The sequence below is a fragment of the Myxine glutinosa genome, chromosome 13 (genome assembly GCF_964187855.1).
Source record: "Myxine glutinosa chromosome 13, kmMyxGlut1.1, whole genome shotgun sequence".
NCBI lineage: Eukaryota > Metazoa > Chordata > Myxini > Myxiniformes > Myxinidae > Myxine > Myxine glutinosa.
The window spans coordinates 33171497-33198097 of NC_136273.1; the positions used below are offsets into that span (position 1 = coordinate 33171497).

General features: G+C 46.5%; 2 protein-coding genes across 6 annotated transcripts in view; one reads left to right on the forward strand and one right to left on the reverse strand.

Moving 5' to 3' along the window:
* The window catches only part of LOC144888650 (uncharacterized), a 648249-nt gene that overhangs the window by 529056 nt on the left and 92592 nt on the right, over window positions 1-26601 (forward strand). The window lies entirely within an intron of this gene.
* Window positions 1-26601, reverse strand: part of LOC137438820 (outer dense fiber protein 2) — an 82944-nt gene that overhangs the window by 35599 nt on the left and 20744 nt on the right. For all 5 annotated transcript variants that reach the window (XM_078767275.1, XM_078767273.1, XM_078767274.1 and 2 more), the window contains 4 exons: window positions 16691-16762; window positions 13913-14029; window positions 11296-11481; window positions 10883-10992 (listed from right to left, as the gene is read on the reverse strand). In XM_078767275.1, coding sequence (XP_078623401.1) covers window positions 10883-10992; window positions 11296-11481; window positions 13913-14029; window positions 16691-16762 — 485 coding nt within the window. The remainder of the gene's footprint in view (window positions 1-10882; window positions 10993-11295; window positions 11482-13912; window positions 14030-16690; window positions 16763-26601) is intronic.

The window sequence follows — 26601 nt, forward strand, 5'->3', positions numbered from 1 at the left end:
ACTTTTGGAGATATCGTGGTGCAAAGTTTTGCCGTTTTTCCAAGATGGCGGCCGACCACATGACATATGACGTCATCATTAACATATTTTATTCCCCATGGAGAGTTCTTTACAATGAGCCATGTCTCAATTTTTTCTATTCAGTACTTTCAGAGATATGGAGGTGCAAAGTTTTGCCGTTTTTCCAAGATGGCGGCCGACCACGTGACTGATGACGTCATCATTAACATCTTCTATTCCCCATGGAGAGTTCTTTACAATGAGCCATGTCTCAATTTTTTCTGTTCAGCACTTTTGGAGATTTCGTGGTGCAAAGTTTTGCCGTTTTTCCAAGATGGCGGCCGACCACGTGACTGATGATGTCATCATTAACATATTTTATTCCCCATGGAGAGTTCTTTACAATGAGCCATGTCTCAATTTTTTCTGTTCAGTACTTTCGGAGATATAGAAGTGCAAAGTTTTTCGGTTTTTCCAAGATGGCGGCCGAACCACGTCACCGATGACGTCATCAATTGGGCACAGTCTATTCCAGGGCAAGACCAATATGTGTGCAAAGTTTGGCGATTCTCCGTGCAACGGTGTAGACGCAGTGCTGCAAACAGACAGACAGACAAACAGACAGACAAACAGACAGACAAACAAACGAAGAGATCAACATACTTGCCGGAATCTTTTCCGGCAAGTAATGAAAAATCGGTCAGAGACCGAGGACTTGCCGGAATGTACTTTTTTATCGGCCATTTAGGACAAATATGGCGGCCGAACCACGTGACCGATGACGTCATCATTAACATATTTTATTCCCCATGGAGAGTTCTTTACAATGAGCCATGCCTCAATTTTTTCTATTCAGGACTTTTGGAGATGTGGAGGTGCAGAGTTTTTCGGTTTTTCCAAGATGGCGGCCGAACCACGTGACCGATGACATCATCATTAACATATTTTATTTCCCATGGAGAGTTCTTTACAATGAGCCATGTCTCAATTTTTTCTATTCAGCACTTTCGGAGATATGGAGGTGCTAAGTTTTTCGGTTTTTCCAAGATGGCGGCCGACCACGTGACTGATGACGTCATCATTAACATATTTTATTCCCCATGGAGAGTTCTTTGCAATGAGCCATGTCTCAATTTTTTCTGTTCAGCACTTTTGGAGATATAGTGGTGCAAATTTTTGCCGTTTTTCCAAGATGGCGGCCGACCACGTGACATATGACGTCATCATTAACATATTTTATTCCCCATGGAGAGTTCTTTACAATGAGCCATGTCTCAATTTTTTCTGTTCAGCACTTTTGGAGATATAGTGGCGCAACGTTTTGCCGTTTTTCCAAGATGGCGACCGAACCACGTGACCGATGACGTCATCATTTACATATTTTATTCCCCATGGAGTGTTCTTTACAATGAGCCATGTCTCAATTTTTTCCATTCTGCACTTTTGGAGATATAGTGGTGCAAAGTTTTGCCGTTTTTCCAAGATGGCGGCCAACCACGTGACTGATGACGTCATCATTAACAAATTTTATTCCCCATGGAGAGTTCTTTACAATGAGCCATGTCTCAATTTTTTCTGTTCAGCATTTTTGGAGATATAGTGGTACAAAGTTTTGCCGTTTTTCCAAGATGGCGGCCGACCACGTGACATATGACGTCATCATTAACATATTTTATTCCCCATAGAGAGTTCTTTACAATGAGCCATGTCTCAATTTTTTCTGTTCAGCACTTTTGGAGATATAGCGGTGCAAAGTTTTGCCGTTTTTCTAAGATGGCGGCCGACCACGTGACATATGACATCATCATTAACATATTTTATTCCGCATGGGGAGTTCTTTACAATGAGCCATGTCTCAATTTTTTCTGTTCAGCACTTTTGGCGATATAGTGTTGCAAATTTTTGCCGTTTTTCCAAGATGGTGGCCGACCACGTGACTGATGATGTCATCATTAACATATTTTATTCCCCATGGAGAGTTCTTTACAATGAGCCATGTCTCAATTTTTTCTGTTCAGTACTTTCGGAGATATAGAGGTGCAACGTTTTTCGGTTTTTCCAAGATGGCGGCCGAACCACGTCACCGATGACGTCATCAATTGGGCACAGTCTATTACAGGGCAAGACCAATATGTGTGCAAAGTTTGGCGATTCTCCGTGCAACGGTGTAGACGCAGTGCTGCAAACAGACAGACAGACAAACAGACAGACAAACAGACAGACAAATAAACGAACAGATCAACATACTTGCCGGAATCTTTTCCGGCAAGTAATGAAAAATCGGTCAGAGACCGAGGACTTGCCGGAATGTACTTTTTTATCGGCCATTTAGAACAAATATGGCGGCCGAACTATGTGATACATGACGTCATCATTAACATATTTTATTCCCCATGGAGAGTTCTTTACAATGAGCCATACCTCAATTTTTTCTGTTCAGGACTTTTGGAGATGTGGAGGTGCAGAGTTTTTCGGTTTTTCCAAGATGGCGACCGACCACGTGACTGATGACGTCATCATTAACATATTTTATTCCCCATGGAGAGTTCTTTACAATGAGCCATGTCTCAATTTTTTCTGTTCAGCACTTTTGGAGTTATAGTGGTGAAATTTTTTGCCGTTTTTCCAAGATGGCGGCCGACCACGTGACATATGACGTCATCATTAACATATTTTATTCCCCATGGAGAGTTCTTTACAATGAGCCAAGTCTCAATTTTTTCTGTTCAGCACTTTTGGAGATATAGTGGCGCAACGTTTTTCGGTTTTTCCAAGATGGCGCCAGAACCACGTGACTGATGACGTCATCATTTACGTATTTTATTCCCCATGGAGAGTTCTTTACAACGAGCCATGTCTCAATTTTTTCTGTTCAGTACTTTCGGAGATATAGAGGTGCAAAGTTTTTCGGTTTTTCCAAGATGGCGGCCGAACCACGTCACCGATGACGTCATCAATTGGGCACAGTCTATTCCAGGGCAAGACCAATATGTCTGCAAAGTTTGGCGATTCTACGTGCAACGGTGTAGACGCAGTGCTGCAAACAGACAGACAGACAGACAGACAGACAGACAGACAAACAGACAAACAGACAAACAGACAGACAAACGAACAGATCAACATACTTGCCGGAAAATTTTTTCCGGCAAGTAACAAACGAACAGATCAACATACTTGCCGGAATCTTTTCCGGCAAGTAACAAACGAACAGATCAACATACTTGCCGGAATCTTTTCCGGCAAGTAACAAACGAACAGATCAACATACTTGCCGGAAAAATTTTTCCGGCAAGTAACAAACAGACAGGGGTGAAAACATAACCTCCATCCACCTTTGGTGACGGAGGTAACAACAACGCACAACATTGTCGGTGATCGCTTAGTTGGATGCAGTTTTTCATAATCATGTAATTTGCAAGCTTCGTCAACTAGTCTTTCAGGTGCGTTGGCAACAAACGTAAAACTAGAACATGTTCAACTTTTATGACGACTCGGCCATGACAATCGTACATAATGGTATAGTGTGGAAGTCTCTGCCAATCGTAGGAATGGCGAAATGTGTTGACCAATTAAACTTCAGCTTTCAGTCAGTAGCTTCCGGCCATAAGGTCCTATCATGTGCAGCATTTAAAATAAATAATTGTAGCTTTTGTGAACTTTGAAACTCAAAATGTATTATGAAAGTTTATTATAGTAGCCTGAACCTACCCTTTGTTTCCGGTATTTGATAAACCTTCACAAACAATAAAACAGTGAAATTCTAGGTACATTGTGTTCTAAAAACTATCAATGACAAAGTCTCTGCCTTTAAATTAGATTAAGATATACCTACGAGGTGTGTGTGTGTGTGTGTGTGTGTGTGTGTGTGTGTGTGTGTGTGTGTGTGCGTGCGCGCAGGAGCGTCGAGAGCCAGCCCGGGCCCCGAGGCAAACAACATCGGAGCCCCCACCCTTTGTTTTTTATAACTTTTTAAGAAAAACAAAAAACTTTAACAAAACAAATGGTCACTTTTATTTAGCCGTATGATCGAAAATAGAAGAGATAGCGGGACTTTTGGACCGATCGAGTCAATTCGTACCCTTGACTGTTGAACACAATTTCTCCATAAGATTGGAAAAAAAAAATACGCGAGAAGATGGTTCATAATTTTTTTTGGACAAAGAGGATACAAACCTATTTCTTTGCAACGCACATTTCTGGTTAATAACCATTTACTGTAAAGTTTGAAACTAACATTAACAGCGGTAAATGTTGTTTTGTTTCCCGCAAGAAAAGTAAAATCAGCTTATGGGTTTAAATGTAACGATGAGGAAATGAGGATAAGCTGATGAGGAGTTTCACTGTACTGTTTAAAAAATATTACAGGAGAAGCTCGGGACCCTCAACGGACCCCGGGCCCTGAGGCAGCGACCCATCCGATCCCTCTCTTAACACCCCTGTGTGTGTGTGGGTGTGTTCATGTAAGGGTGTGTGTGTGTGTGTGGGCACACGTGCCAAGTCTGTAAGGAGTGTGTGTGCTCATGTAAGGGTGTTTATATGTGTGTGGGTGTGTGTGGGCACACGTGCCAAGTCTGTAAGGAGTGTGTGTGCTCATGTAAGGGTGTGTGTGTGTGTGTGTGTGTGTGTGTGGGCACACGTGTCATGTCTATAAGGACTGTGTGTGCTCATGTAAGGGTGTGTGTGTGTGTGTGTGTGTGTGTGTGTGTGTGTGTGTGCACACGTGTCATGTCTATAAGGACTGTGTGTGCTCATGTAAGGGTGTTTATGTGTGTGTGGGTGTGTGTGGGCACACGTGCCAAGTCTGTAAGGAGTGTGTGTGCTCATGTAAGGGTGTGTGTGTGTGTGTGTGTGTGTGTGTGTGTGTGTGTGTGTGTGTGTGTGGGCACACGTGTCATGTCTATAAGGACTGTGTGTGCTCATGTAAGGGTGTTTATGTGTGTGTGGGTGTGTGTGGGCACACGTGCCAGGTCTGTAAGGAGTGTGTGTGCTCATGTAAGGGTGTGTGTGTGTGTGTGTGTGTGTGTGTGTGTGTGTGTGTGTGTAGTTAGAGTTTATGCTTGTTTAAATTGCAGTACTGCATTACCTATGGCGTAAAAACATAGTTATTGCGACTCGTTCTAATAAAAATGGCACCGTTTGAAAGCGAATAATCAATTTACTTGGTTAAAAGCTGATAATAATTAATTTACTTGGAACAAAAATGTCATGTCCGTTTAAACATAAAGATGCCAGTTTTAAAAGCTCATCTATCCAAGATTGAAGAAGAAGCGGAAATGTGAGTTTAATGCGAATCGAGATCTCGCGAGATCACGGCGAGGTCACGTCTTTTCGAAGCTGCTCCATGCGCTCACGCTCTCGAAGCTAAGTGATCTATCACAATCGTGTTTTTGTCGAGACTGTATCTATCTTTCGGTGTGTGTACCTATAGCGTATCTTTTGGAAAATTTTCGGTGCTAATTTTTCGTATATGTATACACAATCGTCGGTTAATGGTATTGAGTATTCTGCGGCCTAGTACTCGTAGGCTTAAACTACCGTACCGTCTCCGACCTTGTGGTTTCGTTTTTCTCTCAGCGATTCGTCGAATGCGCTGAAATTATTTTCGTTCTCTGTTTTGTACCAGTCGTTCACCCCGAACCTCCTTGTTTAATATCTGTACTCACAAAAAAACAAAAAAAAAACCCCAAAAAATATTTCCTTCCCAGGTCTTATTCGTTTATTTGTTGTTCTTTTTGTTCGTTCGTTCTTCGTTCGCGATCACGCAGTTAGAAATGTATAATCTCTCCCCTGAACAACTATTTTCTCTCATATATTATAACACCCTTTTCTTCTTTTCCTACAAAAGGATGCTTTCGTCTTGCTCACCAAATCTATTCATTCCAAAAAATATATATAATACCATCTCTTACAGTTCCTCCTTTCTACATTCCCTAAACTATCCAGAACTCCACCCCTCCTCCAGTGTCCTCAAACGTATTTTTGACTCGAAGGTCTCAAACTCATTTTGCAAAAAATGTTCGTTTCCCATGAATCGTACACTTTTCAAAATCCAATCTCACCCCTCCCCTCCAAATCCTCCCCATCACCCATCCCTTTCAAATCTCCCCCCTTGCCCCTTCCCTCCCCTCCCTCCTAAACTCCCCCCACACCCCTCCCTCGCTCCTCCCCTCCTAGACTCCCCTCTCACCCCTCCTCGTCAAAGCATCCTCCCTGCTTCTTCCCCCTTCCAACTTTCACCTTCATCTCCCCAAACCTTCTGCCTCGCTCTTCCCCCTCCTCAAATAACACCTCACTGTGCCTCACCCAATCTCCATCAAACCTTTTGTCCGCCCCATTCTTCCCTTTCTCCAAGCTATTCTGAAATCTCTGAAATCTCTGACACACCTTCAACAGCTCTCCCTACCTCTTCCTCCTCTTCCACATCTTACCCTACCCCTCCCGCCCCTGTTCTGGACCCGATGCTCCCCCTTCCTCTTCATTAACGGTATGGACCTCAAACATCCGGGGCCTTCGCTCAAACTTGACTGACCTCTCCATACAGGTTGCTTCTGACAAACCAGATGTGATCTGCTTAACAGAAACTTTCCTCCTTCATGATGTCTCTGATGCCTTGGTATCTCTCCCAGGTTACTCCCTCCTCCGGTATGATAGACCTGAGCCTCGTCCTGGAGGTGGGGTTGCTATCTTTATAAAAAACTCTCTTCCTCACTCGCCCTCCACTGCCCTCTCTCCACCTCACCCCCAGGAATACCTTTGGCTATGGCTTCCCCTTCGCTCCCACCTTTTGTTCATATGTGTGTTGTACCGTCCACCAAACAGCGATGACTCCATCTACATCTCACTGTCTGATAATATGGACCAACTTCTATCTACCCATCCCAACTCTCTCTTCCTCATATGTGGTGATATCAATTGTCACCATGCCAGTTGGCTGGGTGTGGGTACCTCCCTCACCAGCCATGGCTCTTCAGCAAAGGACTTCTGCGACTCACTGGGACTGACACAATCTGTCAATTTCCCGACCCGGATCTCAGTCAACGGAGCATCTTCTCTTCTGGATTTGGTTATGACAAACTTCCCTGAAAATGTCTGCTGCTCTTCTTCTCCTCCAATCGGCTCATCTGATCATGTGCTTGTCAAAGTGGACATCTCTCTGACCATTCTCAGAGAGCCTCCTCAGCGTCGACGAGTCTGGCATTTCACTCAGGCCAACTGGCACGGTCTTCAAGCAGCCATCAATCATCTGGACTGGTCTCCCATCTCTACCGCCTCTGACATCAACTCATCCTGGGAATTCTTTCAAAGTAAATTGCTCTCTCTCATGCACAGATTTATACCATCTCGTCTTCAGTTGTCATACCCTTCCTCCCATCCATGGTACACGGAATCTTGTGGTGAGGCTGTTGCCCTGAAACAACTTGCTTTCGCCTCCTGGAAAGCAAATCCAACGGAAGGAAATCTCATTTCCTTTCACAAAACCCGAAACAAGTGTGTGTCCACCCTCAGGAGAGCCAGGAAACAATATCTCACCATTCTCAACACCGAACTCTCTTATCTGTCTCCCTCTTCCAAATCCTGGTGGCGTCTGGTCAAATCTGTTTCTGGTGTTTGTTCCCCCTCCATCCCCTCCCTCACCTCAAACGGCTTAACGGCTGACTCCGCACGTGAAAAAGCTGAATGCCTCAACTCTGTGTTTGCCTCTACATCTTGTGTCCCAAACCCATCCCTCTCTGTACCCACCGTACCCAGTCGTACCCAGCTGCTCCTGGACTCTGTGTCCTTTCCTCCTGATAAGGTGGAAAAGTTTCTGTGAACCCTCGACTCTGATTCTGCAACTGGTCTTGACGGCATCAGCCCACGGGTCCTAAAATCATGTTCTTCTGCTCTTTCACTCCCTCTTTCTGTTCTCTTCACCCTCTCTTTTGCTCAAGGTCATCTGCCATCTGCTTGGAAATCAGCCAACATCACCGGTTTGTACAAAAAAGGTGCAAAAACAGATCCCAGCAACTACAGACCAATCAGCCTTCTCCTAATTATCAGCAAAGTCATGGAATCCATCATTGCTTCAGATATTAAATCTTTCCTCTTCTCCAATGGCTTGATCTCTGATCATCAATTTGGTTTCAGACCTGGTCACTCTACTCTGGACATGCTGCTTCTGCTTTCTCAACAATGGATGGAGGTCCTCAACACCAAACAGGAAATTAGAGCTGTCTCCCTTGACATTTCACGTGCCTTCGATACGGTCTGGCACCCTGCTCTGCTCACCAAACTCTCCTCCTTTGGTATCCATGGAAATCTCCACGCATGGCTGGCGGACTTCCTCTCTGGTCGTAGTCAACGTGTGGCCCTGAATGGGTTTCTCTCATCTCCTCTTCCTGTTCAGGCTGGAGTTCCCCAAGGTAGTGTTCTGGGCCCTGTGCTTTTTCTGGTCTTCATCAATGATCTCTCTGACTCTCTTGAAAATCCTCTCTATCTCTTTGCTGACGACTCTACTCTCTGTCGCTCCATTCCTCATCCCTCAGATCGGCAGTCTGCAACCTCCTCACTCTCTGCAGACCTGGACAAAATCACAGACTGGTCAAACAAGTGGAACATGTCTTTCAATCCTGACAAATCTCACACTCTTACAATGTCTCTCCGAAAGGACCGACTGGACAACCCTCCCATCTACTTTCTCAACAATCCTCTCCAAGAAGTTCTGTCGCTCAAGCTTTTGGGTCTCACTATCTGCCATGATCTTTCTTGGGAAAACCACATTTCCAAGCTGGCCTCCAAAGCCAGTCGCCGACTGGGCATCCTCCGTCGTGCGAAGTCCTTCCTTGGCACACCTGAGCTCCTCACCACATACAAGGCTTTCATCCGCAGCTCAATGGAATACTGTTCCCCCCTCTGGGCTGGTGCTCCTGCCTCACACCTTGCTCGGCTTCACGCTGTTGAGGCCAAAGCTTTCAGAATCATTGGAATCTCCTGCGATGTAGTCAACACCGAGGGCCTTTCACTCACTCACCGCAGGCAGGTTGGTGGTCTTTCTGTCTTCTACCGACTCCTCTCCGGCCTTGCTCCCCCAGCTCTCTCTGTGCTCTGTCCCCCCAATATTCCTTCAGGTCGCACAAGATCTGCCTGCAACCCTCTTATGGTTAAACTGCCAAAGTCTCGGCTCTCTGCTCACCTTCACTCTTTCATTCCCCTTTTCTCCCGCCTCTGGAACAAACTCCCCCACTCCCTTCAATCCCACTCCTCCCTCCAGGTCTTTAAAACAGCTGTTCACCACCATCTCTTATCTTCCCCCATCGAAAACCTTGATCTTTTCTACCCCCGGTAATTCACCCCAGAGTCCTTGCAGTGTTCATATGTTTTATTCCTCTCCCACCTCCCCCCCAAGTCCTCCCGATGTCCCTGCTCTCAAATGTTGTGTTTGTGTCCTTCCCCCTCTTCCCCCTCTCTTTTGTGTCCTTCCCTCTCTCTCCCCATCTTGTCTGCCGCTCCCCTTGTTTTTTGTGTTTTGTGTGTCGGTTTGTCTTTTTGTGTGATTAATGTTAGCTCTTTCACGAGCCTCGATCTTGTATACAAAAAAAATAAAAAATAAAAATAAAAATGCAGCGGCACATTCACAAAGGGAACGGGAATTTACTAGTAAATACAAATACGAGTTCCCTTATATTGTGTGGCAGGTTCCATTAGCAAGTTTGTCGAAGGCTCCCTGAGCCGGCCTTCTCGCCACCCAAAGCTTTATTGCACCCATAGCCACTTCTGTCTCTGGGCACGACATCGGCGACGAACCAGGAAGAGTGCCTAGAGTCCCTGTATAAAGAGAGTTGCGCCATGCGCTGACCCGAGATTTCTGGTCACGTGATTTCGTGGCGCCATTTTGTGTCTAACTTCACCGTGCGTGAACGTCAGCTTGGTACGGGAATGTTGTTTATTGCCAAACAAAATGACTGGTTGTTCTGCTTTTGGTTGTTCAAATGATTGGTTGTTCAAATTTGTTTTGGTAGTAATAAATGAACGTTTCAATCTTACTAGATGCTGTCAGAGACAGAAGCTGACTTGCAGCTTGTTAAATCATTACAATGGAAATTGAATATAAATGTCGATAAAACTAAAGTTGTACACTATAGAAATATGGCAATACCACGTACAGAATTTGTTTTAAGTGTGTTAGACTATATGTCGGCTGGAAGTCCTACACCGGAATTGCTCTCGGCACCCTTTTAAAAATATTGGATATGTCCACACTCCTTTCTAAAAGTTATTAAAATTCAGAGAACGACAGCATTGGTTTGTCTTACTTATAATGTTAGCTCTTATATGCAGTGTTGGCTTGTAATATGCATTGCCATACCACTTTTAATATCACCACACAGCTCTTTTTCACGGCAATAGCTGAGTTTTTGACAAAACAAATATCACCTGTATGTAATAATAAGACTAAATATGTGTAATAAATTTTTTTTTAGCAGGTTTAGAATATATCACCCCATATCGCGAATGTACATGTATATCTAATCCGACACACGTAGACACAAAATGGCGTCCAAATTTGAGTTGACACAACTCTCTATATACAGGGACTCTAAGAGTGCCAAAGCAGCATTGTTCAGAGCTTTCACCCTTATGATCCTCTCCCTAAGCATTTGCGTAGGCGTATTCCCTACGCAAATATTGCGTAGGTATAAGCATTTCTTCTTCATCGCCATTTTCTTTTGCAAAAATAGTGACGTCGACAATCGCATCGTGTGGTTCAAGTGCAGCATGTGTCTCTGGCAAAACAAGATTGTACAAGAGTCGTCGCCAGCAAAGTGTTGCATTGTGTCAGCGAGCATCGGCTTGCGTGCGGCGGCTTTCAGAGCTCTGGGCCGTAGAGTCGGAGGATACTCACCGTTTCAGCTGGCTGGTCTCGGCCTCCATTTGTGCCATGTTTTTGCTTGCCTGCTCATGTTTTACTCGCCGCTTCTCACTTTCCGTGAGGGCATCGTTCATTTGTCTCTCCTGAAGCCAAGAAAAAAAAAAACTCGAACAAGTTACGACTCAAAAGTTGTTTCGCCCCGATTGTACTCATCAGTTTGGCAAAACAACTAACTTCGGCAATCGGGCTCGACAAATAAATACTCGTTTCGTACAGGATACCCAACACCTTCCTTCCTCCTGTTATTTTGTGAGTGCATGAGCACATGTACTAACGATTTGAAAATACAAATTCTAATGTAGATCACAATCAACTTAGATGATGCACGAAGGAGTAAACAGATCACTCCTGTCTTGTTTTAAATATAGTGCGTCACCACATAGGACCTTTTCCACGAGTTGTGCTTGGAGGGACATTGAGGATGCCTCCATTTGCTCAGCACGTTGCCGCTGAACCCTGACGGCACGCTTCAGTCCGTCGCGATCCTTCCGAGTCTGCTCCTTCAGCTCGCACAGCTGTTTGCCATGCTCGGCAGCCTCGGCTGCATGCAATTCCACGCCCTGCTTCAATGCCTGAAAATTATCATACATTAAAGCCTTCTTTATACGCGCCTTTCAATCAATCATTCATGGCGATCAAGTGGTTCGACACTGCAGGAAGTGCGATTACGAGGTGTGTAAGCCGATGCTACACACAGGGCAAATGTTCAAGTACAAAGGAAAATGTGCAAATACGTTTGTGTAGTATGGATACAAGGTCAGGAAAGTTGGCAACATCCTACTTTAAGCTTTTATTAAGCTCCACCAATTGAAACAAACGTAATTTAGAGGTTCAAGATCAATCTGCTCCTAGGAAACAGCTTTTTAATGATAGTGACATGGGGTCTGGGGATTCATCACCCACTGGGGATTCATCATCACTTGTTTGCCAAGATAAATGCAAACGGGAAGCAGAGTATATTTCAATGCTTTTAAAGGAACACAATGGGTTAAAATTTGAAATGTGTACGATTAATTCTTGAAAATAACTAAATACGACATCTATTATAATGTGACATCAGTGCTGAAAAATAAGCCTGGGCTGGCTTAATAGTTAAGGTTGAAAATATAAGGGTCTTAAGTTTGAGCCTCTGTCATGCTGTTGAAATAACACCAGGTGGGTTCACTCAGCCTGTCATCCTTCCGAGGTTGGCAACATGAGTACCAGCTTACTGGTAATGGGGGCACTGCATCGGCAGCACAGCCACACTTCCAGAAAGAATGCAACCAACAGCCACTGACTGCGTATGAAACAACATGAAGTGCTGAAAGGACAGATAAATTAAAAAAAAGAGAATGCTATCCCTATTTTCTAATTCGTCTACTTGAGACACACAAAAGAGATATCAAAGAGCGATCAAGGAGTCATCAACGTTCATCCTCTTGACCCGTCTGGGTCGGGGCACTGACACGCATATCACACTTTCCTCTTGCGCTTACAGAGTGAATATGCTGCACCTCTCCTGACAAGTTGCACCTCATTGTCCCTTTCGTCCTCTTCCCCCCTCTTCCTTCCCCCTCTCTCCACCTAAGGACGAACGTGAGCTCACTGGTTCACGTCGGGTGAGCAAGAGGCCGGCCCTAAGTCTTGAAATGATCTCTCTCTCTCTACCTCTCTCGACCTCTCTCTCTACCTCTCTAATTTCCCTGGAGTAACTGAGGTGCACCTGTCTTGTATTCAGAGATAAGATAAGAATGCATAAGCGGGTCTTTTATGTGCTAGGGGTCAGACTTTCTTTGTGACACTACATTGTGTAAATACTTGCTGTAAATATGTGCTTTGTAAACTCGCGATATAAAAACTTTCCAAACCTGTTCAATTGTCTGTTTCCACCATTCATTCGACATAGTGTGCAATAAATAGACGAGAAGTTCTACCCTTTGATTTGCTGCACTAGTCTAGCCGAAGTCCCACTTACGGTTTCACTCGGCCGTACGTAATTTATAGATAAAGGTGGGAAGTTGAGAGCAGGGTTCCCAATCTGGAGTAATTAAATCACAGAGAAGGTAAGGCGAGAGTTGGGCATGGGGACCCTACCAGATTTAGTCACCTCAGATGGCATCCGTGGTTGCATGGCAACCTGTCGGGTCGCGGAGCTATCTGTGGCTCATCGGCTTCAGGTTGGGAGGAGGGTCCGAGTCACCCCCTCTTGCCTTGTAAAAAAAAAAACGGATTTGTAGCATCCCAAGCTCTTTCCTGATCCTGCCTGTTCCCTTGGTCAATAATTTGAGAGCTGCTGGGGTCAGGCCATTTTTCAGACTGTGAGGTGTCATGATGAGGGGATTTTGGCACACTCACCAATGTGGATTGGTAAATAAGTTATTTTAGTAGAATGAAGTGGTCTTGCTGGTGAAGGCTAGTATCGTTCTGCATCAGTGAACCGGTAGAACAATGGAAGAATCAACATAACATTGATGAAGTATGCTAACCACGGTGGCAAGCAAGGAGAATCTGATGCTATGGGCATTAACCCTGCCAGAAATGTCAGCTTCTCCTTCCTTCCCACGGCGATTAGCATACGTCGATCAATGCTCTGCTTTTTTTTTCTCTAATTCTAAGGCTAATGGAGAGCTATCACACACAAACCACACACCTACATGCAGAGAGAGAGAGGAGAGAGGAGAGAGGAGAGAGGAGAGAGGGAGAGGGGAGAGGGGAGAGGGGAGAGAGGAGAGAGGAGAGAGGAGAGAGGAGAGAGGAGAGAGGGGAGAGGAGAGAGGGGAGAGGAGAGAGGGGAGAGGGGAGAGAGAGAGAGAGAGAGAGAGAGAGAGAGAGAGAGAGAGAGAGAGAGAGAGAGCGCGCGGACAGCAGATAACACAGGACTTGACATCAGACAAACATGCCATTGAATTTTAGAGAAGCAGACACTGAAGTTATCCAATAAGCCACAAGAGTCGCGAAAATGATCAATTGATATTGTTGGTATTTATAAAATTCTTACAAAAACAACAATAAAACACCCACTTGTATTTGCATGGCTTGTTGTTGGTTCTCAGCCTCTTTGCTGCGAAGCTGGTTTTGTAGGTGGGCAAGGTTGACCTCTGGAGAACGGCGTTGCTCTTCTGATGACAGCACCTTAACCTGGATACCACCACAAAGCCACCACCAAAACTTTGGCCATTGCAATTTTTAAAGTTTATTTTGGCATATCTAATAAGCAGTTGGCCTATTGTGCAAAGTTTATAATGTAATGATGAGATGCGGAAACAAATTAAATAAACACAATTGAGCTGCAACACGATAAAAATCAGATTTGACCCTGTTGGTAACATGCCTTCTGAAAGTATTCACACCCCTTGACTTTTTCACATTTTGTTGTGTAACAGCCTGAATTTCAAATGGATTATATTGAGATGTTTTATCACTGATCTACACATAATAACCCATAATGTCAAAGCGGAATTAAAATAAAAAAAACTTTACAAATTAATTAAACACAAAAACCTGAAAAGTTTTGAGTCAATAATTATTCAACCCCTTTGCTGTGACACTCCAAATTAAGCTCAGGTACATCCAATTTCCTTTGATCATCCTTGTCTCTACAACAACTCTACAATGTGATTGGAGTCAACCTGTGGACAATTCAATTGATTGGACATGATTTAGAAAGAAACACACCTTTCTATATTTTCAAGGTTCCACAGTTGACAGCGTGTGTCAGAGCAGAAACTCCACCATGAAGTCCAAGGAACTGTATGTATAACTTTGAGATAGAATTGTGAGGAGGCATAGAACTGGGGAAGGGTATAAACAATGTCTAGATTATTGAAAGTTCCCAAGAGCACAGTGAGCTATATCATTCGGAAATGGAAAGAATATGCAACTACCCAGACGCTTCCGAGAGCTGGCCATCTGACCAAACTGAGCAACCAGAGAAGAAGGACCTTGGTCAGGGAGGTGACCGAGAACCCAATGATCATTCTGACAGAATTGCAGAGTTCCTTGGTTGAGACAGGAAAACCTGCCGGAAGGACAACAGTCTCTGCAGCAATTCACAAATCCAGGCTTTAGAGGAGAGAGGCCAGACAGAAGCCACTCCTGAGAAAAAGGCACATGACAGCACACCTGGAGTTTGCAAAAAGGCTCGAGAAAGATTTTGAGAGCATGAGGCAAAATATTCTGTGGTCTGATTAATAGTCAGGTTCACTATGTTAACAAATATAATTTCGTTCAAAATTTTGGTAGATTACCAAAACTATACATTTTTGGAATATTCAGAGCATGAGGAATCCAAAAATTAATGTTTACATTTGCGTAGACACCTTTGCGAAAATGACACTCAGGACAGTGATGAAGATAGTCAGGTTCACTATGTTAACAAATATAATTTCTTTCAAAATTTTGGGATTAGCAAACCTGTACATTTTTGGAATCTTCAGAGCATGGAGAATCTGAAAATCAATGTTGGCATTTGCACAGACACCTGCATGGCCGCCATTTTGGATTTTGAAAATGGCCGCCATAAAATACATATTTTGCGCGATCTCGGCTTCTAGTCAACCTAGAGACCTAATTAAATATGCTAATCCTATGTTTTCTGGGTCAAGGAATCCAATAAAGGCCTCAAAATAATGCTCAGGATGATAGAAAAGCAACAAACAAAGGTGATTCAAAACCATTGTCTTTATATTTGTGATATAACTGTATTACATAATACATGATATTGTAAGTCCTTTGAAGTTATAGGTTGTTATAGGAAGTTATCGGTAGTATCAGATTGAACTATAAGTCCTATACACAGGATCTACGAGGTCTATACCGTTCAGGAATATGCTTTTACAGATCTTCATCACTGTCCTGAGTGTCATTTTCGCAAAGGTGTCTACGCAAATGTAAACATTAATTTTTGGATTCCTCATGCTCTGAATATTCCAAAAATGTATAGTTTTGCTAATCTACCAAAAATTTGAACGAAAAAACATAGTGAACCTGACTATAAACGAAAATTGAACTCTTTGGCCTGAATGCAAAGCACTACGTCTGGCGGAAACCGAGCACAGCTCATCACCCATAAAACACCATCCCTACCGTGAAGCAAAGTGGTGGCAGCATCATGATATGGGGATGCTTTTCGGCGGCAGGGACTGGGAGACTTGTAAGGATAGGGGGAGCAATGAATGGAGCCAAGTACGGGCAAATCCTTGAGGAGAATCTGCTTCATAGTGCAAAGAACCTTAAACCGTGGTGAAGATTTACGTTCCAACAGGTTAATGACCCCAAGTATACAGCCAAAGCAACACTGGAATGGCTTCAGAACAACAACGTGACCGTCCTTGAGTGGCCCAACCAAAGCCCAAACTTGAATCCCATTGAGAATCTGTGGAAAGACTTGAAGATTGCTGTTCACCAACGAATCCCCATCCAACTTGCCGGAGCTTGAGCAAATCTGCAAGGAAGAATAGGAGAAACTCCCCAAATGCAGATGTGCAAAGCAGATACAGACATACCCAAGATAATTCTGTAAATGCTGCCAAAGGCGCTTCTATAAAATGTTGACTCAAGGGGTTGAATACTTATATAAATTAGATATTTCTGTATTTCATTTTTAATTATTTTGTAAAAACGTCTTTTTAAAAAAATTCCACTTTGACATTATGGGGTATTAAGTGTAGATCAGAGACAAAAAAAAATCTCAATTCAATCTATTTTAAATTCAAGCTGTAACAACAAAATGTGAAAAGGTCAAGGGGTGGGAATATTTTCTTAAGGCACTGTATATGATGGAATAGTCTGCAATGTTACCTTTTCCAACTCAACCTCAGTCATGAGGTTATTTATCTCCTTCTCCAACCCATGGACACGTTTCAGCAGTTGCTGCAGAAAAGAAAGAGCTTCATGAAGTGGACATGAATTTGAAAGGAGTTTCTTTCTCATTGTAGTCCATCAATGTAAAATAATGTTATGTCGGTGGGGTAGCAATATGTAGAGCCAGATAGATCTGTGTAGGTAGGTATTCGTCTGTCGCGGTAAGGAATCTGCCCTGTAATAAGTTTCATGTGTAGGCGTTTTGTCGGTTAAGAGTATACCTGTGAGCATACCAGGATGTTTGAGTGATAAGTAGCTATTAAAGAGTAGCGCCCCTGTGCGTCCACACCTGGTAGCCAAACCTTTGTCCCTTATGGCAATGCACACCTGTAGACACCATAGATAGGTCCCTAGCGCAACACTAAATAACTCCCTTCCCTGACATGGCTGTGAAAGACGAACAGGCAAGGAAACCAGGCCGGAGCACCGCCGATGATGGCCGCTGCCAATTACACCGCCGACAGGCCAAGCCACATCGAGTGCCACACTCTATGATCATGGAACAGGGAATGAGTGAAGGGGCAGCGCGGTAGGCACGGACCTCCAGCTGGCGAGTCGGTGGAGGGCACTGATTAGGTGGCGCGCCAGGGCTGACGTCACCACCGTGGGAAGATTATTTAAGGGCGCGCCGAAGGACATTTTCAATCTTGTTCTCTTGCCTCTCTTGCATCTCTCTTGCGGCTCTTGCGGCTCGTGCTCTTGTTTGCGCAGCTGGCCCTTTTTGGACATCCGGCGCTTCGTCTTGTGCAGCCCGAGTTGAGTCGAGTCATAACCCGAGTGGAGTTCGCTTGCTTCTTGCACGTTTGCTTCGGGAGAGCTGACTGTGACGTGGCAGGCCGATCGTGTGTGAAGATCGACCTCGCTTGGAGCCGCTAGCCTGCGTTGGACGCGCGGTGCTTTTCCTGCTGTGGGACCTCGTGGTGCTTGGAGCGGTGCTTGTGCTTGGAGCGGTGCTCAGTGCTGTGGTGCTGGAGCGAGGGACATCATGGCCGAACGGAGCCGTGTTGGACGGCGGACAAGACAAGACGAGGGACAGATAAGGCCGCACACACCATTTTACACACCACGACGAGACAATTCATTTCGTAATTCATCCTCCTTTGTTCGTTTCTGAGTCCGGTGTGTGGGATCCCAATTTAGTTACATTATTTGATTATCATCGCGTTTCTCTGTCCCGATTCTTATTTCAATAAACCCTTGTATTATTTTCCATTCCTTTAAAATCTTGTTTGCCGTTTGAGTTTGTTCGCCTTCCACAGGTACGCGCTTTTACCGCAGCTTCCATTTTCCTTCTTCCTCCCGCGCGACCATAGTAAAATCCGTATTGGTTGTTGCCTCCGAATAAATCCGTTTAGGCCTATCCGCCGTCTCTGGTGTTAACCGGAGTCGCACGACAACTGTTGTCGAGGAGTGGGATTGAACCATAAAGAAATTGGTGTCAGAGTGTGGAGAATGTGAACGCAAAAAATTTTAGTCCGAGGCGAAAATTTTGTATAGTCGATTGGGCTTGCACGACACGAAAGGTGTGTCATTAAATTTAATCGGTTTCTGCGGTAAAAGCCACGCGGGGAAGCTAGCTCTTCTCCACGGATGGAAGAGGTAAGCTATATGGAAGAAGGGATGGAAGATGCGGGAAGTCTTGGGAGTGAGTCGGAAGTAGTTGGGGTGGAGCATAGTAATGGAACTTCCCTCTCTACGGAGGAGGCCCCGATGGATTTACAGGCCTTAATGAAATTTATGCAGGGAATGAAGGATGGGTTGGAAAATCAAATTGGGGGATTCAAAAACAACATGAATGCTCAGGGTGAGCGGTTGGAAGGAAAAATTGGGGGATTGGAAAACAAAATGGAGGCTCAGAGTGAGCGCAGTGAGCGACTAGAAAATAAAATTGATAAGTTGGGTGGAAAAATGGACTCCCGGGGTGAACAATTGAAGGAATGTACGAGTGAATTAAAGAAAGAACAAAATAATGATTCCAATGGGGCTCAGGAGAAGCCAATGGTGGCAGAATGCGAATCGGAACGGGGGGAAGTCAAATTGGGAATTGCACCGCGAACGGCATGTGAAGAGGTGAATGGGGAATATGCACAGGTTGAACGTGGAGTGCCCACAGGTGAATGGGGAAGGAAATTTGGAATGTGGAAATGGTAATAGACGATGTTTCACACCTGCTGGCCTGGAGGTTTATCGGGACCGGGTGGATGCCACAACACCCCAACCAGGGGATGGATTGGAATCCTTGCAGCACCAGGGCGGTGGTGCAGAGCAAGAGGGGGTAACATTATTGGGGGTCCGTACGATGGAGCCGGACCGGGTATTTATTGGGAAAGAAGGCCTGTCGGGGCCAGAAATGGTTTGGTCTGGTGATGATGATGATGATGATGATGTACATGATGTGACCCAGCGGCTGGAGACCTGGGACAGTCCCATAGAGGTGGGGTTTGACCAGGCCCAAAGGAGCTTGGGGGATGAGGTGAGCTGGTCCGAGGATGTAGTTGTGGTGACCGTGGGGAGCGTGGCGTCACCACACTACGATTTGGTAACAGAGGCTCCGAAATTGCAGAACCAGTTGGGGAAGTGTGTTGGCTCCGGGCTGGATTCGGACAGAGAGGGATCGGGAGATAGAGCCTCGGACAATTTGGTCCCCATAGGGAATTTGGACCAGCTGCAGGGAGGGGCAGAACAACCTGTGGTCGAGGTTGTTACCTGTAGCTGTGGTGATTGGACACCTGGGGCCAAAATTGTTAAAAGGAGAAAGAAATTTATACTAAAATGGGAGGTTGATGTGGAGCAGCCTTGGTTGGAGTTGGTCCCCGGGCTCCGGGATTTGGACCAGGGGAGGTCATTGGTGATGGCCTCGGGCAAAATTTGCCCCTTTGTAAATTTGGTGATTTCAGCCAGCTTGGGGGCCGTGCTGGCGAGATTTGGATGTGGGGCATGGTACGACCTGGGCCCCATGGGGGGTCTGGTAGAGTGTGGCGTCCCTTGTCCGTCGGGGCACCGTCCGAGCTGGTGGCTTGGGCCGGCAGGGTCACCGGACCCTTGTGGGGGTTAAGAACATCCCGGGGGTCCGAGGTGGTTTCTCAAGCCTGGGATGGCAAATATTGAGGACCACTAGGGGGATGTGTTGTGGGTCGCGCTTTGGTGGTGGCACTGCGGACGGCCAACTTGGGCCTGATGTGGTGACCACCCGGGCATGCGGCCTGGCACCCTCTCCCTGAGACTCTGGGACAGCCGGCATTTGGTGACCTGCCATGCCGTGCTGGTCTATGGACGAGGGTCGAACCACATGGACAGGGATGGAGATAGCTTGCAGGACAACCATTGGGGCATCTGTGGAACGTGATGGTGTGAGAGTGACCTTCCACAGATGTTCCGTTATGATTTATGGACTCTCGGCTTGGGAAGAGAGCCATGGGAGTGTTGAATTTGGAATGTGTAACGTGCCGAGCATATTGGCCATGCTCGGCTGGCATGTGTATGGCAAAGCATCTTTCTTTGGTGAGTTTCGGAAAATGTGAAAAATGTTTGGCATGGGTAATCTGTGGGTTAGATGCAAATTTAAGGGTGAATTTTGTGAAGAGAACTGGTGGACACTGTTTTGTGACACCATTATTGATCCAGGTGTGTCAACCAAAGTGTTGGAGGTTGTGATAAAATTGATAGGGTAGCAGAACACAGCTTCAACTGGTTGCGGGGGTGACTGTGCCGATATTTGGGACGCGGGATCATGGGGATGCAGTTGTGTGGTCTGGGGGTCAACGTGGTGTTATGGGTGTCCGAAGTGTGTGGACCATGTCTTCTGGGTGGGTCTCCTGGTGGAGCATGGCGGTCGACTGGACCTTGGTGTGGTCAAGTGTGGGTGAACACTGGGGGCTGCGGATCTGTGGACTGGGGGACGAGAGGTCCTTCGGCGCGGCGTAGGTAACATGAGGGGAATGCCACGCACTGCGACCGTCTCCCCCATGGCCGAGGTTGTGTGTGCGGTAGTGTGTGTTGTGGCAGCAGGTGCTCACCACATTGGCCAGCTGGGGCTGGTGCAGCCGTGTTCCTCGCAGGGGGGCCGAAGGATGGATGGTGAGGGATGGATGGTGGGTCGCACCCTTGTGGACACTCATGGGCCATGTTGGCGTTTTGACTGCTCACCTTGTCCCGATGACCCTTGCACGGTGGAGGAGCAGAGCTGTCGTGGCCACAGGTAGTTGTGTAGTGATGATCACCGTTGGATGCGGATCCACATACCTGCCAGTATTGTGGGGACAAAAGTGAAATTTGGTGAAATTTGGTAGGCCCAATGAGAAATTTTGGGATTTTGTGGGTGGATGGCACTTTGGACCTGATCAACCGTAGTTACCTGTATAATCAAGGTAGAGTTAAGGCCTTGATGGTTACTGTCCCAGGCGTCAGGACTTGCTTGTGAAATTTTGGGACATGTAATTTGGAGTTGGGAGGCGGGTGAGAGTGATGACATGGTCGGTGAGGGGGATTGGAATGTGTGCCACACAGAGTCTTGTGGGTTGCGTTTGTGTTATGGTTATGTGTTTTGATGTGGTCGTGAGAGTGGAAACTGAGGATGAGTGGTGATTATTGGAAATGTGCTTTTGGAAATGTGTAATGGGAAATGTGAATAGGGGATTTCACAATGGCAGGCCATGGCAAAGCTCTTGTAACATCTTTTGTACCATCTGCTCGGAATTGTGCTGAGTTGTGTTGAGAATTGAATGGCAGCGGGGGAGGAGATGTGTTTTGGGATCTTGTGGGTGGGGAAGGTGTGTGTGTCCGCAGGTACGGATCAAGCTCTGAGGAGCGATGCCTGCAGCCTCCCTCTGCGGCAATTACCACTGGCAGCCGGTGGTATCTGGAAATTGGAGCTCGTCGGTGGAGGGTCTGGTTGGGCGCCCTGGGGTAAATGAGACCCCCGGCGACCCGTGGAGCTGCGCGGCAGCAGGAGGCAACGGAGCCTGGTGTGTGGACACCCTCACCGGCGGGGTAACGGCGGAAAGAGCTGTTGGGCTGCCACGGGGCCAAGTGGTAAAGGGGGGGGGGGGGGGAGGGGGGGGGTAGTTTGCAATGAACTTGTAAGTCGGTCGATTTGTTTTGGGACTGCGGGCACCACAGCCTGAAGCGCCCCCACCATCTTAGTTGTGCGGTACCTCGCCGCTGCCTAGTTGAGGAATGCACACATGTATACGACATCAATGCAAATGGTCCTGCAGGGGGGTGTAATAAGTGCTTGAAATGATTTTGTGTAGTAAGGAGTTTTGGAATGAGAATGAGTGGATAAGGGGTTTGTGTTGTACGAATGAGGGCGAAAACCACCGAGCCATGTCACTCACCTGTAACATCTGGACAGGGCCCGCGGAAATTTAGGGGCTCATTGGGGATGGCCCCGCAGGTAAGGTTGCGTCTTGTGGCATCCACTGGGGAACGCGGTCTGTTGACCGGGGTTGTACAAATGTTTTATAGAGTTTTGGAATTTTTGTAAGTTGGTAAGTTTTGTGGTTAAGGTAGATTTTGCGTGTTGTTTGTTTCCTCCCTCTGCAGGAACAACGAATGAAATCATTGTAAATATTTGATTGCATGATTGTTAAGGGGATTAGCATGTTAAGAAGCACAGGTAGGAAGTCCGACTCACTTCCCACAGCCCTCCTGGTTTTTTTTTTTTTTTTTTTTTTTTTTTTTTTTTTTTGTATACAAGATCGAGGCTCGTGAAAGAGCGAACATTAATCACACAGAAAGACAAACCGACACATAAAACATATAACATAGGGAGCGGTAGACAAGATGAGGAGAGAGGGGGAAGGACACAAACACAACATTTGAGAGCAGGGACCGAGAGACATGGAGACATCGAGAGATCTGAGAGAGGGCGAGGGCTTTGGGGGGGGGGGGGGGGGGGACGTGGGAAGGGGGCGGTGGGAGAGGTATAAAACATATGGACACTGCCAGGACTTCCAGGAAAGAAGTTGGAATTTCAAACAAGGTGGATCTGGGGTGAATTAGCGGGGGTAGAAAAGATCAAGGTTTTGGATGGGGGAAGATAAGAGATGGTGGTGAACAGCTGTTTTAAAGACCTGGAGGGAGGAGTGGGATTGAAGGGAGTGAGGGAGTTTGTTCCAGAGGCGGGAGAAAAGAGGAATGAAAGAGTGAAGGTGAGCAGAGAGCCGAGATTTCGGCAGTTTAACCATCAGAGGGTTGCTGGCAGATCTTGTGCGACCTGTAGGAATATTTGGGGGACAGAGCACAGAGAGAGCTGGGGGTGCAAGGCCGGAGAGGAGTCGGTAGAAGACAGAAAGACCACCTACCTGCCTGCGGTGAGTGAGTGAAAGGCCCTCAGAGATAGCTTCATCGCGGGAGATTCCAATAATTCTGAAAGCTTTGGTTTCAACAGCGTGAAGCCGAGCTAGGTGTGAGGCAGGAGCACCGGCCCATAGGGGAGAACAGTATTCCATTGAGCTGCGGATGAAAGCCTTGTATGTGGTGAGGAGCTCAGGTGTGCCGAGGAAGGACTTCGCACGACGGAGGATGCCCAGTCGGCGACTGGCTTTGGAGGCCAGCTTGGAAATGTGGTTTTCCCAAGAAAGATCATGGCAGATAGTGAGACCCAAAATCTTGAGCGACAGAACTTCTTGGAGAGGATTGTTGAGAAAGTAGATGGGAGGGTTGTCCAGTCGATCTTTTCGGAGAGACATAGTAAGAGTGTGAGATTTGTCAGGATTGAGAGACATGTTCCACTTGTTTGACCAGTCTGTGATTTTGTCCAGGTCTTCAGAGAGTGAGGAGGCAGCAGACTGCCGATCTGAGGGAAGAGGAATGGAGCGGCAGAGAGTGGAGTCATCAGCAAAGAGATAGAGAGGATTTTCGAGAGAGTCAGAGAGATCATTGATGAAGACCAGAAAAAGCACGGGGCCCAGAACACTGCCTTGGGGAACTCCAGCCTGAACAGGAAGAGGAGATGAGAGAAACCCATTCAGGGCCACACGTTGACGACGACTAGAGAGGAAGTCCGCCAGCCATGCGTGGAGATTTCCATGGATACCAAAGGAGGAGAGTTTGGTGAGCAGAGCGGGGTGCCAGACCGTGTCGAAGGCACGTGATATGTCGAGGGAGACAGCTCTAATTTCCTGTTTGGCATTGAGGACCTCCATCCATTGTTGAGACAGCAGAAGCAGCATGTCCAGAGTAGAGTGACCTGGTCTGAAACCAAATTGATGATCAGAGATCAAGCCATTGGAGAAGAGGAAAGCTTTCATATCCGAAGCAATGATGGATTCCATGACTTTGCTGATAATTGGGAGAAGGCTGATTGGTCTGTAGTTGCTAGGATCTGTTTTTGCACCTTTTTTGTGCAAAGCGGTGATGTTGGCTGATTTCCAAGCAGATGGCAGTTGACCTTGAGCAAAAGAGAGGGTGAAGAGAACAGAGAGAGGGTGAGATAGAGCAGCAGAGCAGGATTTTAGGACCCGTGGGCTGATGCCGTCGGGTCCAGTTGCAGAATCAGAGTCGAGGGTTGACAGAAACTTTTCCACCTTGTCAGGAGGAAAGGACACGGAGTCCAGGAGCAGCAGGGTACGACTGGGTATGGTGGGTACAGAGAGGGATGGGTTTGGGACACAAGATTTAGAGGCAAACACAGAGTTGAGGCATTCAGCTTTTTCACGTGCGGAGTCAGCTGTGTAGCCGTTTGAGGTAAGGGAGGGGATGGAGGGGGAACAAACACCAGAAACGGATTTGACCAGACGCCACCAGGATTTGGAAGAGGGAGACAGATAAGAGAGTTCGGTCTTGAGAACGGAGAGATATTGTTTCCTGGCTCTCCTGAGGGTGGACACACACTTGTTTCGGGCTTTGTGAAAGGAAATGAGATTTCCTTCTGTTGGATTTGCTTTCCAGGAGACGAAGGCAAGTTGTTTCTGGGCAACAGCCTCACCACAAGATTCCGTGTACCATGGACGGGAGGAAGGGTATGACAACTGAAGACGAGATGGGATAAATCTGTGCATGAGAGAGAGCAATTTACTTTGGAAGAATTCCCAGGATGAGTTGATGTCAGAGGTGGTAGAGATGGGAGACCAGTCCAGATGATTGATGGCTGCTTGAAGACCGTGCCAGTTGGCCTGAGTGAAATGCCAGACTCGTCGACGCTGAGCAGGCTCCCTGAGGATGGTCAGAGAGATGTCCACTTTAACAAGGACATGATCAGATGATCCGATCGGAGCAGAAGAAGAGCAGCAGACATTTTCAGGGAAGTTAGTCATAACCAAGTCCAGAAGAGAAGATGTTCCGTTGACTGAGATCTGGGTCGGGAAATTGACAGATTGTGTCAGTCCCAGTGAGTCGCAGAAGTCCTTTGCTGAGGAGCCATGGCTGGTGAGAGAGGTACCCACACCCAGCCAACTGGCATGATGACAGTTGAAATCACCACATATGAGGAAGAGAGAGTTGGGATGAGTAGATAGAAGTTGGTCCATATCATCAGACAGCGAGATGTAGATGGAGTCATCACTGTTTGGTGGACGGTACAACACACATATGAACAAGAGGTGGGAGCGAAGGGGAAGCCGTAGCCAGAGGTATTCCTGGGGGTGAGGTGGAGAGAGTGCAGTGCAGGGCGAGTGAGGAAGAGAGTTTTTGATAAAGATAGCAACCCCGCCTCCAGGACGAGGCTCAGGTCTATCATACCGGAGGAGGGAGTAGCCCGGGAGAGATACTATGGAATCAGAGACATCATAAAGGAGGAAAGTTTCTGTTAAGCAGATCACGTCTGGTTTGACAGAAGCAACCTGTATGGAGAGATCAGTTAAGTTTGAACGAAGGCCCCGGATGTTTGAGGTCCATACCGTTAATGAAGAGGAAGGGGGAGGGAGCATCAGATACAGAACAGGGGGGAGGAGGGGTAGGGTAAGATGTGGAAGAGGTGGAAGAGGTAGGGAGAGCTGTTGAAGGTGTGTCAGAGATTTCAGAATAGCTCGGAGAAAGGGAAGGATGGGGCGGACAAAAGGTTTGATGGTGATTGGGTGAGCCACTATGAGGTGTTATTTGAGGAGGGGGAAGAGCGAGGCAGAAGGTTGGGGGAGATGGAGGTGAGAGTTTGAAGGGGGAAGAAGCGGGGAGGACGCTTTGAGGAGGGGGAGTGAGAGGGGGGAAATTGAGAAGCAATGAGGGTGGGGAGATTTGAAGGGGAGGGGTGAGGGGGGAGTTTGGGAGGGAAGGGACAAGGGGAGGGATTTGAAAGGGATGGGATATGGGGGAGATTTGGAGGGGAGGGGTGAGGCAGGAGTCTAGGAGGGGAGGGGCGAGGGGGCGTCTTGGCGGGGAGGGGTGAGGGGGTAGTTTAGGAGGGAGGGGGCAAGGGGGGAGATTTGAAAGGGATGGGTGATGGGGAAGATTTGGAGGGGAGGGGTGATGGGGAAGATTTGGAGGGGAGGGGTTATGGGGAAGATTTGGAGGGGAGGGGTGAGATTGGATTTTTGAAAGTGTACGATTTATGGGAAACGAACATTTATTGCAAAATGAGTTTCTTGTGACCTTCGAGTTAAAAATACGTTTAAGGACGCTGGATGGAGGATGGAGTGCAGGAGAGTTTAGGGAATGTAGAAAAAAGGCACTATAGGAGATGGATATTTTTTTTGGGATGAATTGATTTGGTGAGCAAGTCGAAAGCAGCCTTTAAAAGAAGAAGAAGAAAAAGGTGTTATAAAATATGACGGAATACATAACTTGAGGGGAAAGTGTAAACATTGAAGGTTAATGAGTGAAAACTATCTGGGGAAATGGGGGAGAAACACGTGGTCGAAGAACGAACGAACGAATAAGAATGAATAAACGAATGAGAACAGAGAAGGAAA